Source organism: Neomonachus schauinslandi, chromosome 8 (genome assembly GCF_002201575.2).
Source record: "Neomonachus schauinslandi chromosome 8, ASM220157v2, whole genome shotgun sequence".
In the NCBI taxonomy this organism is placed as follows: Eukaryota; Metazoa; Chordata; class Mammalia; order Carnivora; family Phocidae; genus Neomonachus; species Neomonachus schauinslandi.
In genome coordinates this window covers 44,064,886-44,082,801 of record NC_058410.1, presented here as the reverse complement: position 1 = coordinate 44,082,801, position 17,916 = coordinate 44,064,886, and the positions used below count along the sequence as shown (strand labels likewise).

Below are 17,916 nucleotides of genomic sequence, written 5' to 3'. Positions count from 1 at the left end.
TGTTCAAAGTTACTCTAACTTCATTATAATTAAAGTAATTGCTCTAATTCTTGCTAGAATGTTTCTTCCTCATTTTGATTTAAGCCTTGCTAAAGGAAACGTCACAGGTGGCAGTAGGCTCTCCAGATACGAAATGTCCGTATCAGGAGTTGCGCTTCTGATGAAACTTTGCCGTTAGCTTTGCCCACCGCAGACAGAAGTGGAGAGAAATCATCCGCAGTCCGTGGCCCGGGAGGCTCTACCTCAGAGCCTGTGGACTGTGCTGTACGAAGTGGGAGGGGAAGGGTAGAGAGCCCTAAGACTAAGATAAAACTCAGTTGAAACAGCTCCTTATTATAAAACCGATTTCTTGCTCTCCACAATATCGTTTTTCTACTAAGATACATTTATTGCACCTTATAGTTCATTTATTAAAGATGTTAGATACCTATAACAACATTTTTTCTTATTATTAGACATAATTTTATAGTTATTTCAAGGAAGAGAAAACATTTTCAAGGAGGAACATTTTAATTAAACACAATAAAAAAAAAAGAGTGGCCATTTTTTTGGTGCCAAGCACTTTCCCGTGCATTATCTCATTTAATCCTCCTAACTATGCAAAGAAAGTTCTCTCATTCTCACTTTTGCAGCTGAAAAAATCAAGGCTAAGGGAGATCAGAGGCGTGTGCAAGCCCTTGAACAGCATGCTTTTGGAATGCACGGGCCCACTTATACATGGATTTTTTTTTAAATAAATACAGTACGGTACTGTAAATGTATTTTCTCATCCTCTTGATTTTCTTAACATTTTCTTTTCTCTAGCTTACTTTATTGTAAGAATACAGTGTATAATACATATAACATACAAAATATGTGTTAATTGGTTATATTATTGGTAAGACTTCTGGTCAGCAGTAGGCTATTAGTAGTTAAGTCTTTGGGGAGTCAAAATTTATATGCAGATTTTTGGCTGCATGGGGGTCAGCACCCCTAACCCCCGCATTGTTCAAGAGGAACCTGTAAATATAGACTCTCCCAAGGTGACCACAGAGGCATGAATGAGAGGTCTTTCCCCAAGCCCAGCCCAGATTCTTTTATGTGAAGTCATCTCCCAGAGAAAGCTCAGTGTTCCCAAATGAACGCTGAGACTCTGGTTCTATGGTTTTAGATTGTTCCAGCCAATCTGGGAATCCAAGTCCACTCTAAGGTGTGAGCCCTTGCCCTAGAATCATGCTGGAGAGAGCACCCTTCCCATTTGGCCTCTCCCGTGCCCCAGAGCTGCATGCCTGCCACGCTCCCATGTGCTGAGCTGTACAGGACAGAGCGGGAGACTACTTGGGTACAAGCCCGCATGGGCTGCTAACTTCCACTCTCCCTCCCTGGCTTCACACTTCCTAGAGTGGAATTTGCCTAATTATAGGAAATAGCTGGGTGCAGCACTTATTAAAAATTGGACAAACCCAAACCAGCCAAAACTGATTTTAAAACAAATAGATATTTTTATGAAAATAAAAGGAAATATTAATGTAATAGTGAATTGCCTATATTTTCACTCTTACATTACTTACTTTAGGGGAGTTGAAAGGTTCAACCCATAATCCCTTTCACTCTCATTTTCTAAGCAAGGACACATTTTGCCCATAGTCAAGATAAAGAGTCTCGACTGCTTCTGTTATAGCTTCTCTCCCTGTAGAGCAGAGGGTGGAAATTCAGACTGATTCTGTTTGTTCTACACCATGCCTTCTTAAACTGTTGGAAAGCAGCCCACAGCAGATAGAACAAGTACATGGATTAGCATATATTCCTAGATATATATATAGACAGAAGACACGGGGCTTTGTAGAGATGATGCAACCTAGAAGCAACTGGTCCCTTTTTTGGGTAAAGGAAGACTTCTGGTTGGGCAGACACAGGCAGCCTTTTTATACCAGAACATATCCGGAGTGCAGGTAAACACATTTGACTGGATCTCCGGTTGGCAAATTACTGGACTTCTGTAAAAACATCAGAATAGAATAGACAAAGGAAGGTCAATTTGCTGGTGCCAGATTCTCATTAAGAAAATTTTAATGAAGCTGCATTTGTGTTTTTGGTTCCTAGGAGAAAATAAGCTGGTAGGGGACCTTCTGGTCTTAGGAGGAGCCACGTTATACGGGATCTCCAACGTCTGGGAAGAATACATCATCCGAACCCTGAGTCGAGTGGAATTTCTGGGGATGATTGGACTCTTCGGGGCTTTTTTCAGTGGAATTCAATTGTGAGTAAAAATAATAAGAAATTCAGACAGTAGAGACTCTTGGGGCTTATTCTAATTATTTTCATTAAGGTACAGTGGGTCTCTTTATTTTATAAAAATCAAGGCTGGAAACCTTTCACTAACCTACTCCATGAAACCTGAAAACTCAATATCTTTCTTAGTAAATTTCTTCAAAACTAAAGAAGTTTATTATCAATGATTAGAAAACCACCTAGTGGACTTTGAACACAATTTACAAGAAAACAGTAGAAGTACATTGATTCTCCTAAGCCAGCCAGTGGTTTTACTTAGAGAAGTAGAATAACAAAGTGTAAATGCCATGATTTGATGCGCTTTTGAAAAGGGACACCTGTTTACTAGTGACAACTCCTACTAGAAAACTTATAGTTTAAGTTGGTCCTTTCCTAAGTTTACTCTTTTATTGCCCATGGATTTGCCTGAAGGAACCATATTTCAAATTCATCAATTAGAAGTTTGGTGTCCCTCTTTTCCTTAAACAGATGAAGATGAAACACAGACATTCACCAAGCATCAGAAAGTCCAAAACACCAATTTTGCAATAATCCTGCATTGGAGCATATAAGTCATCACTGACTAGTGCCTCAGAATTGTAGTGAGAATAAGTGTCAGACAAAGCATACTTTTCCATCAATAAAGACCATATGTTTTAGTTTCATGTAAGGGGTGAAGAATGATGGTACGGTCCCCAGTCTAATTTCACCAAATTCTTTTCTACAAAGCAAGTAATTCTAATTTCACCAAATCCCTTTCTGCAAGGCAGGTGCTTTGTAATTGTTTTGGTTCAGTATCTGAAATTATTTATGGAAGATATTTTGGCATCACCTTAAACATGGTTTTTTTTTTTTAAGATTTTATTTATTTGAGAGAGAGAGAGAGCATGAGAGCGGGGTGAGGGGCAGAGGGAGAAGCAGACTCCCTGATGAGCAGGGAACCTGATGCGGGGCTCGATCCCAGGACCCTGGGATCATGACCTGAGCCAAAGGCAGACACTTAACGACTGAGCCACCCAGGCGCCCCACCTTAAACATGTTTTGCCAGTAGGCTGTTTCCAAGAATCCTCCAAATTTTGGTATCCCGAGATACAGGGGAAAACCTCCATAGCAAACGAGGCACGAAGATGGGGAAAGACTTTGAAAAGGATTTATTTTTGATTCATTTTGAAAGTGGGATGGCACTTTAAAGCTCCTAAATTTGGTGCTTCAGCTTTGTGAGAGGGAAAGAAATTGCATGGTTCAACTATTCATGACCAACATTTTGTAGATAGATGGCTCATTTTATGGATTATTATTCCTGAATCCAAAAAACATCATCAGATATCCAGTACTCATTTGCTTCAGTTACAGTCCATTCGAGCTAACGGAGCCCCTCAGCGCCACTGCTGTCAAAATAATGGAAGTGGCCCGTGGCTGTGTATGGCAAATGGGATGCATTGAGGGTACGCTGCTACCAACATATTTCTGGTGGAGCAGGGCCAGTTTCCCCTCCGGGTCCTCTTAGAGCCGTGGTTCTCAAACCATGTTTCTCTGGCCAGCAGCACCTGGCACCGCAGGAGAACTTGCCAGAGATGCACATCTATGGGCCCCATCCAGATCTGCTGAACCATGGGATAGGGCACGAGAAACGGTTTCAACAGGCTTTCCAGATGGCTTTTTTGTACCGTAGGGTTTGAGAATCACTGCCCTAGAGAATCCTCAATCAGAAAACTGACTTAAAAAAAAAAAAAACCAAAAAACCTACAACAACAAACCTGGTTAAACCTGCAAGCACAGAAATTTTCCATACCTCACCATTGGCTTTTCAGAACGCATCTAAGCAAGAAGAAATCAAGGCCGCAGGCTGACTCTTTGGGGAAAAGGCCAGTGGAAGGTTGGAGCGCCACCACGCCCCTGACACATCCTCACCTCTGCTGGCCACACCTTCGGGGGAAACCTCAGGCTGCCAGAGTAGACTTCCCTGTCCCTGGCCCAAGGTTATCTTTGCAATGCGGCTGGTTGTTTCGTGACTTGTATAAATCTGGTGAATGAAAAAAGAAGAAAAAAAAAGAAGTAGGACGCATTATAATCTTGCTCATCAGGTCCACTTTCTTTGAATTTGCAGAGCCATAATGGAGCACAAGGAGCTGTTAAAGGTGCCCTGGGATTGGCAAATAGGTAAGGAGTTTGCTCACCTAAAAATGCTGTTTTTAGGGATATGTTTGAAGAGTGATACGTGTGGGCATGGGGCACGAACCATGAAAGGATTCAGAACGCAGAGGACAAAGGAAAATGAAATCCCTTGTCATTTTAGGAATTCCTGTACACAGTGAGAGACTAAACTGTGTGATTCATAATGTTTCCTACTTGAGCTTCTGCCCATTATCATCATCAAGATGCCATTAGTGTAGACACAGAAGTATGTTATTAGGTTAAAGACCAACCAGAAAGAAAAAATGCCCAGAGGCAGTGGTGGGACCTAAATGACAGCAATTTTCCCTAGCCAAGAAACACAAAACCAATGTGATCATTAAAAAGTGGCACTTTAGTAAAGGGGGAAAAAATGAACAAAAAGACATAGAAGAAAACAATGTAATGGGCGTTTTGAGCCCACAAAAACCTTTTCAGAAGGGAGGACTTCACGCATAAGAAATGGTTAATTGATCTCCAAGTGGACTTGGTGGAAAATACCAGACACGCTTCGAGCTAGTTAATAGTCATCCAGGGTATCTCAGATTCCACCTGTTTCAAAAATCACTTTTCTCTTAAAAAAAAAAAAAAAAGGACAAGGATTTAAGATCCTGGGTGATTGCTATAATGATCACACGCAAGCCCTAAAAGGAAATAGCATTTAAAACCTTCTGCCCAGATATCCCTTCAGTGTCTATATACCAAGACGCATGGGGGCCAGCAGTGAGCACAGGGCTTGGCTTATAAGGGTGCTTGGAAAATGCTCGCACTGTGAATGTGGGTGCGAGGCGAAGCCAGATCGCCCACAGTGAAGCTGGCTGCTGGAGCCACCTCCAGCTTATGTGAGTTTTGATGAGATTGACGGCTTCAGTCAAATTCTGCTTCCACCAGCAAGGACAGCAATGACGTAAGCTTCCCGGCACCCCTTTACCTACCCCCGACCTGGAAGCATCCAAGGCCAGCTTGCTGCTGACATAATCCCCTCTGAAGGCACCCAGCCAGCTACAGAATCGGGCATGGCTCTCCCTGGGGGTTATCGCAAGTGACTTCAAGGGCTGACCAGCTCTTGTGTCTGTCACAGAATCCTGCCATTTATTTTCTTTTGAGTTTTGCTATAGAATGTTACCATTAAATGAAAATCACCAGAGGAGGGGGTGCGGGGTGGAGTGGAGGGGCAGCCGGGAAAGGAAACCAGCTGCAGGTACAGATGCCTTTGCCTTTGGGACTCTCGGAGCCAGGAAACAAAATGTGACCCATACTTGGTAACACTTCACCCACAGTGGTATAAATTCATTCATAGTAATAGTCACAGCAATGATCGAAAATAATTTGTCCGCTAATGATACAGATGTCATGTGCATGTCCACCGAGGTTCTATTCTAATTCAGTGTTAATTAAATGTGGCGTCAAAAGGTAGTTTTACTCTTAACTCCCCTGTTGTCATTAAACTGTCCGTCCCCTGTAGTCCAAGCTGATGGAAGGTGGTATAAAAGGAATACATTATAGAGCCATCAGTTTAATTCCCGGTTGGAAATGAGGCTGAAATGGGCAAGAGAGGAAGCCAGATATTCATCCTTTTCTTTCCAAAGCGTCGATAGGGTTAGGTTTAAGATTTTTTACACGAGGGCTACCTCTGTCCTCGTTACCTCATCCCGACCAACTACACAGTGTCATCGTTTAGCTCAGTTCTGGGCAGATAACACTCAGTGAATAAACGTTTACTAAGTGAGTGAATGAGTGAATGGCAAGCAAAGGGGATGGGGCCTGTTCTGCCCTCTCTCATCTTTCAAAATACAGACAACAGGGAAGTGGTGGGGCAATAGCGGGAGGTCTAGCCTTGACGGTGCTCTTTCTTTCTGGGGACCGAGAGGCAAGGAGATATCAGGTGGGAGTCAGCATCCTCTCCAGCATCCCTGCACTCCTTGGGAAGTCACCCAAGAGCGCCGAGCTCCGATCGCTGTGTCTGGTGGAAAGCTCACAGCGTCTTAGTTAAGAGACCCAAATCTAAGACTCTTCATCTCCCACCATCTGTCAAAGCGTTTCTCTGCCTCCCCTTTCTCCACATCAGCAGTCCCCCTCACACGGTCTCTTGGACAGCTCATGTGATTGACATTTTATCAAAGTAAAAAGATTTTTTTTCTACGGAGCAAGTGGGATAATAAATGTATTTATTCCGCACTTGGAAGGCATTTTTTAAAACAGATCCCATTATTTTCCTATAACACTTGCAAGATCTAGAGAGTAATTCAAAGCAAGAAGACCACCTTTATTTTTGTGTGCTTCATTTCTTTGTTTTACCCTACCCAACAGAGAGCCTGGGTCTGGTTATGTAATCGTTAAATTCGAGTAAAATGTACAACCTAACAGAGCTCAAATGTCCTGTGGAGCAGGTGTGTTCAAATCACCATCAGAAATCTAATTAATGGCTTCAACATTGCCTTTATCCCATTTACCATATTGTGTTAAAGGACGTGTGAACAAATACAAACTGATGTGAGAGCCAAACTCAAAGGAAAGAAAAAGTGAGCTGTGGACCATCAAGCACAGGGTTGTGGTATGCAGGGGGCTCTTCTCGGCCCTTGTGGGGGATGCTCATTTTGGTTTGGGTTTTCTCCTGGAGGCCAAAATAAGAGATTTGACCTTTCCCCGCAGATGGAGTAATGGGACGACAGAGCAGGAAGGACCTTAAGTATAATTAAGAACGCACCCTTTTTCCCAAGGCTGAATCAGAGGCCTGGGGAGGTGAGGTCACCAAGGAGGCGCACGGCTGCCTGTGGGGGGGCGGGGATGGGTACGGATGTGCTCTCTCTGAACAAGCCCCGCCCACCTCAGGCCCTTGGCCGACTTAGCCTGATGCATATGGGCTAAGAAGCCATCTTTAAGAATTAAAAATAATGTTTTAAAAATCTAGTATATTCAAAGGAAAGTGAAAGAGCATCAGTGGGATCACAAAGGGATGAGATAAAACATATTCAGCGTACACGGACACACGTGTATATCATATCTATCATATCTAAATGTATATCATAAGTCATACATCATGTATTTGTCATATATATATTATATATAAAATGAGATGCTCATTAGAATCACATCGGCTGCTCCATCAAAGCCCTGCTTCTCTTCATAATAATTAAGCAATATAGATTGGTGGTATGTGCTCAGAATTTAAAGTCTGGCAGCCTGTGTCCTGAGGGCAAGTTACTCAACCTCTGTATGCTGGTTTTTCCTGTTTATTCACAGATCTATCTGTTTCTTACCCTTCCTCCGCTCTACATTTCAGAGGCTGACTCATGCAAACTATACTTTCCAGGCTGTCCTGTTAAGGGGCTTCCAACTAGATTTGGCCAATGGGAGGCAGTAGGAGACTGGAGGGTGGGAGGAAGAAAGAAAACCAGGGTGTGTCTCCCTGTTTCTCCCTGTTCGGGGTCAGGTCTCTAGAAATGGTTGCGTGCCCTCTGAGTGATTGATTGTACCTTTGCTGGGCTTTCCCCTTCGGACCCGTGGGAACATGGCCTCCTCCCTGGCTCTCTCTAGTTCCAGGAGTGTGAATAACTTCCTGCTATTGCTAATCTCTGGGGTGCCTCATCATCCCTTTTCCCCTTATCCCCCGCTCAAGCACCTTTGTGACTTGTGCCCCATATTAAATATCCTCTATTGAACCTGTGGTATGGACTATTTCTTAACTGATACACTCTATTAGCCTGTTTCCTTCCCTGTATAAAAAGGGTAACAATAGTTATGGTGTTCTATGGTTGTAGATATTAGTTAATGCATCTAAAGTCCATGGCACATAGCGAGCACACAATCGATATGAACTGATAGTATTCTTTCTCACTTCTTTAACTTAAATCTCTTTAGTGCATGAAGACAACAGCTACCAAATGCTGTCTTTTGTGAGAGAGAAAGCATTGCAAAGAAGAAATGGCTACACACATACCTTGTCTATAAAGGTAGTTCTTGCAGCCATTATATAGCTGTCAGTCAAAAACTTACTCAGTTCATTTGTTTGATCACATGGATTGTTTGACTGAAAACCCTGCATGGAGAGCCCATTGAGTCTTCAGATTTATTGCGAACATCCACGAACTAGCTCATGTCCACCTCCGAACAGCACATCAGCAAATTGCACCAACACTGCCTCCCCATTTCAGTGTGATCATGAGTTCATGTGGCTGACTACGCTCTGCTCGAAAAACAGGATGTTCCCACGCAAAAACATTGGTTGACCTAGCAAAGCGGTGAACTGTGATGGCGCAGATATTCCATCCCTGTCCCCCTAAATTTAATTCCTGCAGTTTTTAAAAATAGGCTTAGAGTGTTTAAGCTTGAAGCACCCTGACGTCTCCTGATGAGTAGAGCGAAACTCTGTGGTGGATCTAGTTCTCTCCTCTCTGTGGCTCACCAGTCAGACGGTCACCGCTTCTCTGAGCCCGTTAATTATATATCCAGCTCCTCACTGGACAGATCCTCTTGGGTGATGCGTGAGCGTCTAAAACTAACATGTGCAACACAGAGCTTTTTATTTCCCCTGAAAACCTGTCCTTTCTCCGTTCTCTGAATCTCAGTAAATGGCGCTGTAATTCATCCAGTTTCTAAACTAACCAGAAACTCATGAGAACCCATGGGTATCGTTGCTGGCCCTTTTCTCCAGTCTATCATCAGGGCTTGCTGAGTGCCCCCAGACCCAGCCACTCTCCTCCATCTCCACTGCCATCCCAAGCAGAGCCACAAGCCTCTCTTGCCTGGACTAGGACATTGCCCTTCTCGCTGGTCTGCCATCCCTTCTTTTTTTTTTTAAGATTTTATTTATTTATTCATGAGAGACAGAGAGAGAGAGAGAGGCAGAGGGAGAAGCAGGCTCCCAAGGATCAGGGAGCCTGATGTGGGACTCGATCCCAGGACCCTGGGATCATGACCTGAGCCAAAGGCAGATGCTTAACCATCTGAGCCACCCAGGTGCCCCTGCCATCCCTTCTTGGCATAGCAGCCAGAGTCCTCGTGTAAGGATGTGGGTCCGGTGTTAGCCACCGGCCACCAGCTCCTCAATGGCTTCCTCTTACAACTAGAACAAGATGTTGATTTCCTTCCTAGACCTACACAGCCCTGCATAATCCATCCTCTGCCTAATTTTCCACCCTCATCCCTTCCCACTGCCCCATTCTGTTCATTCTGCACAGATGTCCTGGCCCCTGGCAGCTCCAGGAACACATGAGGCCCTGTCATCAGGGTTTTTCATTTGCAGATCTCCTTGCCTAAAATGTTCTTGCCCTGGCTCCTCCCTGACCATCTCCTTTCAGTCCTTCAGCATTCAGAGGAAATGCCGCTTGCACAAAGAAGCATTAGCTAGTCACCCTTAATGAAGCAAGCCCCCTGCCATTCCCTAAAACGAACATTCTTTTCCCCGTCTTAGCATTAAAGCAACCCTAAGGTTCTCCTCTATTCTGTTTTCCATTGCTTTGCTAGTTGAGGGTAGAGTAGGTCCTCAGGGAATACGTGGTTGAATAATTGAGTGAATATAAAACGTCAGATCCCACATGTGAGAGTCTACAGTGTGCCAGGTAAGGTGATGGAAGGGTAGGATTCTGGAGCTTTCGAACTCAATCATATTTAATCTAAATCAGTGATGCAATTAAAAAAAAAAAAGGCTCTGGTGCCTGGACTATATTCTGACCAAGTTTGATTTTTAGTGGAGTTTTAGTAGATTAATTTAAGGATATAGCTTGTTCTTCGTCTTTTAAATCCCAGATTTTTTAAAGGAATACTGAATTAATTTTATGTCTTTTCCTGCATTGATCATAAATTATTTAGTATTGCACTTTTAGTAACTTGGTTAAAAAGAAAATGAATTATAAGTAGCATGAAACCCAATTACAGGAGAATTGACTGTTTTTAGGGAATTAGAACTTGTGATGGAGTCAGAAGCTATCTGATATTACTATGGCAGAATATCCGCAAGAGGACTTGTACTTGACAGAGCAAGGGAAGTGGTTCTTCCAGTTTCCTCTTAGGGCATTTCCACCACACTAGAGGGGGCTGTTGTACTGAGTTCTTACTTAATGTTCAGAATAATCTTTTCATATAGATTTGACGTGGCTTTCCTTAAACTGAGAATCAGAAGTGTATAGGATGGTGATTTATGCCCTTATATACTTTTCATATAGGAAAACCAAATTTCTCTTCGGAGGAATCACTAGTATTCATAGTCAAAGGACTAGGTGTCCAGTACCTACCAAATCCTCCCCAATTCACAGGATTCAGAAGAAGCAATCATCCCATAGCCCACACCGGACACATTTACTCAAGGATTCCTTTGGAAAGGTTGGATGCTTTTATTATATTAAAATGCCCAAAGATCCACTGCATTATATTACTTATGCTTATTCTTTGCTTTATTTTGTCAAGGTAGAGAATGAGCATTATTTTTGTACATTTGTATTGTATCTCGACCTAGTAAAAGGTAAACCAAATTCTGCATTTAGCCATAAACTCCTGCTTGGGACCCAGCAAAATTATGTACTTATGGAATTAGTACTAGCAATCGTAGATCTAGTTATATTGAGAGAGAATTTTAGAGGATGAGAGGCTGAGCATATAACATTTTAAGGACTTTTTTAAAAATCTTTCTGTTTTACGACACTTAGTTCTCTGATGGTCTATGAAACATTTACCTAACGACTTCTAAAACAGCAGAGCCTACGTGTGAGAACCCGCAGTATGCTAGGGAAGGTGATGAGGAAGTAGGACTCTGTTTGTTGGGGTGTAGGACTGAGCAGGATGCACAAATCTGGAAGAAATTCACAGGTCGTCTTGTGCTTGGAGAATGAAGTGGTCTGCCCAAGGCCACCCAGTTAGGATTCCAATTCTGACTTAGTCCACATCTCTGTGATATGTTAGCCCTTCCATCCTGAGGACTATGTAGTTATTCATCACTGTGAGCAATACGTGGAACCCAGTAGTTTTGTTCCCATTTTGCAAACAAAAAAGAGATTTAAAAAAATGCTTTAAAAGACATAGATAGTAAAAGTAGAGTACAGCACCACTAGAAATAGAATTAAGAAGCCTTGATCCCGTATTCGGACTCTAGCCACTAAGAGGCACTCCTTCCCAGAAAAAGCAAAATATCAGCTATGTGGTGCGAAGCAGAAAGTTCATTTTCCACATGAAGATTTTTACTTTTTATTTTATGTTTTAGCTGTCTATTACCCTAATAAAATCCCTTAGCAGAGTGAAGAAAAACTCCTGTGCGCGAGGTAAACGGTGCGCGCCGGCCCCCTTCTCCCACGCACTGGGGGTACTCAGAGGCCCCGGAGAAGGCTGTCAGTCACTTCTCTTTCCTTTCCCCTCAGGACTGCTCTATGTTGGCTTTAGCGCCTGCATGTTTGGTCTCTACAGCTTTATGCCAGTCGTCATAAAGAAAACCAGCGCCACTTCGGTCAACCTCTCCCTGCTCACAGCAGATTTGTACAGCCTGTTCTGCGGACTGTTTCTCTTCCACTACAAGGTAAGTTGAGTCAGTGCTCCTCTGTGAAGATAATACTTGGTGGGAAATATCACATATAATGGAAATGCCCTGCAGTAGAATGCCCCTTTTGTGTAGACAAGTGGGAGTGCAATTCTGTGTGCTCACCCCGGCCGTCCCCCCCTCCCACCCCCCGCGGCCCCGGGATCTGGGTATTCACATTTCCACTGGAACACAGAGGCAACATTTTGTCACAAGAGACCAGTAACTACAGGCCCTTGAAAGGGAAAAAGATAAGGGAAGGGCTTTTGGATGGTGGGAGACAGTTTTTTCTGATACCATTCACCCCAGAAGCTTACTCTTTTTCCAACCTAAAGCTAGGAAGATTTGTACAATTCCCAAACTAGAACCACAAAATGGATTCTACCAAAGGCACTCGCAGGGTACATTCTCATTGGAGTAAAGATCCAGTGCCTGCAATTTCTGTTTTGCAGATATTTTCATAGCAGGCATGAATGGGAAATGCTAATGCACTCGAAATACTGTTTCTTCACCGAAAGATTAGGGCTTGGAGTAAATGAATGCAGAGAACTTGTGAAGCATTTACAGTTCAGATATCAGCCCAAGGAAAAGAAGGAAGTGTTCGGTCTAAAGATAGCAGTCTCTTCAAATGCAAGACGACCCACACGCTCACCCACGGCAGGCAGGACTCATCCGTTACGGCTCACTGAAGTCAGATGCCATCTTGTAAACACCGCACTGACTTCAGACATTAACAATTGATTAGGATTGGTATAGGAGAAGAGACCCATTTCCCATTCCGTAACTAGTCCTATAAGATAGGGGTCAGCGGGGACTATGACCAGGGTGAAAAAGGACGAGTATGAAATATCCAAACCAGATAAGACCAAGCTAGGACAGGGAAAGAAGAGAGGCAGAAGAAAGAGATACTATTCCAACCACTTCTAGCCAAGGGCTTCATCAGTGATGTTACAGTTAACACCACCAGCCCACGGGTGTGGCCAGCTGATGGTGCCTGTCGGTGGGCAGGGCATCTTCAACCAGGTCAAACTGGGTTGGAGGTTCCCTGAGAAGTGCGGAGCTAGAGGGAGTGTGTACTTGAGATGACCCGAGGCAAAGCAGCAGAAGTGAATAATCGGAAATATGACTGGATAAGCCAAAGTCATAGCCAAGAACCAGAAAAAGTAGGGCGGCAGGGGTGGAAAAGAGGTCACAAACAAGGTTAGCAGAGATGACCAGAAGCAGATCTGGAAGACGAGAGGTGGAGAAAATGGCCATGGCAGAAGACAGGGATAAGGTGGCCAGTCCCTATTTTACAAGGAGCCCTGTGCCCAGTGTGGTGGCCAAAATGACAGCTGAAAGAAACTGTGTAGGACCGGACAGGCTTTATACATCGTTTTTGATTGGTTTTGTCTAGATGGTCCCATCTCTATCTCCTGAGCACACCCTGGTCCTCACTAGGGCAGAAAGAAAAGTCACAGCACATTCCCCCATTGCTCCCCGCTGCACAACTGGGAGGACCAGCTTCCCTGAGAAGCCCCCGGCAACATACGCAGCTCTTTTCCAGAGCCCTGATCTTATGGTATGGCACGGTGGCCGTCATTTTTCTTCTCTACGGTCAGGCATCCACAGCTAGTGTGTTCCCAAGTGTGACTTGGATTGCCAGCAGTGATTCCTGTGGTTGTTTCGATAAGCTCCTGAACTAGACAGAGCTCCTGAATCCTCCCTAAGGAAAGATGACTGGAACCTTTTCTGACTGAGGATCGCAGGTGCTTCTCGAGCAGCCAAGATCCAGTCCAGCCCTCAGCGTTCCTCATGGCAGCTCCTTTCCCCAGAGGGACTGGCTCACCCTTCAGATCCATGGGCCACACCTCTGAGCCATAGAACCGGGATCTGGGGATGTGTCTGGGGAAGTCTGCACTATTACGAGGCTCCCCTGTGAAGCCGATGTTCACTGACAGCTGAGAGGGACACCTGAAGAGCGCCCGTTCCTATTGGAGTGTCTCTCCTTATGCTTGCACTGACTTCTGGTTAGACCTGGGGATCTCCCCGTGAACGAGCGTCAGTTCTAAGTCTCCGCCATCCATCTTCCCCTCCCAGGCTTTGTGGGTTACTACTTACTTAGGATAAGGAAGTTTGCTGAAGAGGGAGCCATGTAGTAATCCTTCATCATGCCATCAGAAGGGAGGCTGTGTTCGCTGAAAATTGGAGGTGTCATGGCTGTTTTTATTTCTTAAAGCAATGTTTCACTATATACATATATTGTGTTGCTATCTAACAGATAGATTTCTTTAATGCAACAATGGATTCAACACAATAAGTATTTTCTCTAGTTAAAATTGATTCCTATTGTCTTTTTTTAAATTAAACTTTCAAGATAATAATAGATTCACATGCAGTTTTAAGAAATAATACAGGGAGATCCCCATTTGCCCTTTACCTAGTTTCCCCCATTGGTAACATCTTGCAAAACTATAGCACAACGTCAGGATATGAACACCGAGGCCATGAGCACACAGAGCATGTTCACCCCCATGAGGGCTCACGTTGCCTTTCATAGCCGCACCTACCTGCCTCTCACCCACCTCCGTAATGCTGCAAAGCCTCACTTCTGTTCTCCGTCTCTCTAAATTTGTCACTTCAAGGATGGTATGTACAGTATATAACCTTTTGGGTTTGACTTTTTTCACTCAGCATAATTCTCTAGAGATTCATACAGATTGTTTCGTATGTCAGTGGCCCATTCCTGTTTATTGCTGAGCACTATTCAATGATACGGATGTACCACGATTTATTTAACCACTCCCTCAGTGAAGGACATCTGGGTTTTCTCTACTGGGGGCTATCACAAATAAAGCTGCTCTGAACATTTATGTACAGGTTCTTCCATGAACAGTTTTCGCTCTGAAATAAACACCCAAGAGTCCAATTGCCAGGCATATGGTCGTAACATGTTTAGTTTTATAAGAAACTGCCAGACTGCTTTCCAGAGTGGTCTGTTGTCTTTTATTAGAAATACATATTCATCGTGAGAAAGTCAGAAAATACAGATAAGTACTGTTACACGTTGGTACAATTTTATAGTATATATGTTAATTTTATGGTAACCAATGTTACAATATAGACAATGCTCTACTTCTTTCCCTTCACTCTCGGTGTACTTACAGTTGACTCCTCACCTCTTAGTTCTTGAATAAACACTGCCTTGTAGTGTTCTTTAATTGTTTGATGAACAATGGTATTTATTATCTGCAAAAAAATAGGTTAAATACTCAAATCTAAAAATTAAACAAAAAACAACTTCCCTTTGCCTATTTTCTAAAAGAATCTTCCAAGCAGTGCTTGAATTTGCAGTCAAATAGTCATTGTTTAGAAAATCCAGTATTTTTTTTTCTGGGATCCAGCTTGCCTGCCTCTGAAATTGGCCTTGGGCTTCCCAGAGATGGGAGGCGCTCTAGAGCTGGGGAGAAGGGTGGGTCTGAGTGGCTTGTAGGTTTCCCACTACAGCCAGATGGGCCATCTCAGAAAATTGATTTTTAAATAATGCTTATTGAAGGTACCTTTATCATTATGAGCAGTTTCTAGTCAATGGAAAAATCATGGCAAATTTTACAAAATTCAAAAATGGTGATGTCAGGGGATGGAGTGTGTGTGTGTGTGTTTAGGGATGGGGAAAAGGTGGTTATATTTTCATGTGTCTTCTTTGAAGAAATGTCTATTTAAATTTCTTGCCCATTTTAATTTGGTAATTTGTTTTTTAATCATTGTAATATTTCTTTATATGCTGGGTGGTATACACCTATCAGATATATGATGTGTAAATATTTTCTCCCACTCGGTGGTTGCTTTTTATTTTCTTGTTAGTTTCCTTGGAAGCATAAAAGTTTTTAATTTTGATGAAGTCCAATTTATCAATCTGGTTATACTTTTTAAAACATGAAAGGAACCAGGCCAAATCCCACCATGGACCCCAGGGCCACCAAGTCTTCCCTGGTGGTCCCCAACAATGCCCTTGTCCAGGGCTGCTCAGTAGTGATTGCCAGTTACCTCAAATTGCCTGCTCTGAGGGGATGGGTGAAAATCACAGCCTAAGGAAGAGAAAATCCAGTTCAGGGAGGGTGACTTTAACTATGTAAAGAGCGTAGTGGGGAAGAGAGTTTAAGCCAGTGACCCTCAACCTCGGCTGCACATGGGAATCACCTGAGAGTTTTAAGAATACTGATGCTTGGGTCCCACTCCCACTGATTCTGATTTAGGCAGTCTGCAGTACAGCCTGGGCTTGAGATTTCTAAAGGCTCCCTAGATGATCCTATTATGCGGCTGCAGGCATGTGGACCTAGGACCAAAGGGCGAAGATTATAAGATTATGGCTAACTATAAAGAAATCTTGTTAGCATTTAGTCATCCGAAAGTGGAATTGACTGTCTTGGGAGTTCTTTTCGCTGGAGGAAGCTGGACAAGAATGTGAGAGGAACAATGTGGAGGGGCCTCCCCCTTCAGTACTGAGGATTGACCGGGGACCTCTGAGATCTCATTTGGTTTTACTACAGTCTGCACGTATAGTTTATTCCTTCACTTAATCATGATGCCTTTACTCTAAATAACCTTCTGGTTGGGTTATAAATATCTGCAAGTTGAAAGGGGAGGGCTATTTGCTCACGGATGTTGCTTACCCAGGCAGAACTAAATGATTAAATGAACCTCTCCTGCCCAGCACTGATTATTTGCTTTTTCTCACTTTCCACCCTTGGCAAAAAAATCCATTCCCTTCCTCACCCATCAGTCCACTGTCTGCACCTTCTCTGCCTCTTTTGAGTGCTGATTGCCGTGCTGACTGGACAATGAAGCCCCACGTCCCAAGGAGGCAAATGACTGGATCCTGCATTAGACGCCCTGCATGGTGTAGTGCTCTCACAAACTCTCTTTTACAAGACTTTTGAGAAGTGGTTATATATTTCTGTTCTTATTACCCGACAACAGTATTGAATCCAGAACACTAAATCCATAGCAATCCATGGAAGGTATAGGAAATTAGCTTTTTTTTTTTTTTAAAGATTTTTATTTATTTATTTGACAGAGAGAGAGAGAGAGAGAGGGAACACAAGCAGGGGGGAGTGGGAGTGGGAGAAGCAGGCTTCCCACTGAGCAGGGAGCCCGACGTGGGGCTTGATCCCAGGACCCTGGGATCATGACCTGAGCCAAAGGCAGACGCTCAACGACTGAGCCACCCAGGCGCCCCGGAAGTTAGCTTTATTGGGCCTCAGAGATCCCCCAAAACCAAACCCAGGAAGGGATTTCCATGAGAGCTTTACAATTTGATGGTGTGTTGGCTTTTCAAGGTTAAAGCTCGATCAGTTATGAACTCTATCCCCTTATATTTATTGTACAAACAGAACACTTTTGAAATAGAAAGGATTCGATTCCTATGGCTGCTCAAACAAATTACTACATAGTTAGTGACTTACACCAACACAGATTTATTATCTTACAGCATTGGAGGTCAGAAGTCTCACTGGGCTAAAATTGTGGAGAGCTGTGTGGCTTCTGGAGGCTCTAGAGGAGAATCTGTTTCCTTGCACTTCCCAGCTTCTAGAGGCAGTCTGCTGTCCTTGGCTCGTAGCCCCTTCCTCTATCTGGAAAGCCAGCAGGATAGCATCTTCAAATCTGACCCTGTGGGAGAATCTGGGGCCTACCCAGATCATCAAGGATAATCTCTCCAGCTCCTTGATTCAATCACATCTGCAGAGTCCCTTTTACCACATGGAGTAACGTATCCAGAGGAGCCAGAGATTAGGATGTGAAGGGGGCCATTATTCCACCTACCACAAGAAGAGTATTAATTAACTCAAGTATTAATTAACTCAAGACAAGTGAGGGAACACTGGCACCAAGCCAGGCCGGCTGGGACAGGTTGCTGTGCTCTTTAGAAGCTGCATCTGGTCAATGAAGACACGTTCTCCACCTAGACAGACACTGTGCTCTGTTGAATTTCCCGACTGATTTTTAAAGTC

At 43.5% G+C, this 17,916-nt stretch overlaps 1 protein-coding gene across 1 annotated transcript in view; it reads left to right on the top strand.

Annotated features, from left to right (window-relative positions):
* Window positions 1-17,916, top strand: part of SLC35F1 (solute carrier family 35 member F1) — a 385,119-nt gene that overhangs the window by 344,843 nt on the left and 22,360 nt on the right. The window contains exons 5-7 of the mRNA XM_021693480.1: window positions 2,083-2,239; window positions 4,358-4,410; window positions 11,772-11,926. Of these exons, the coding sequence (XP_021549155.1) occupies window positions 2,083-2,239; window positions 4,358-4,410; window positions 11,772-11,926 (365 nt within the window). The remainder of the gene's footprint in view (window positions 1-2,082; window positions 2,240-4,357; window positions 4,411-11,771; window positions 11,927-17,916) is intronic.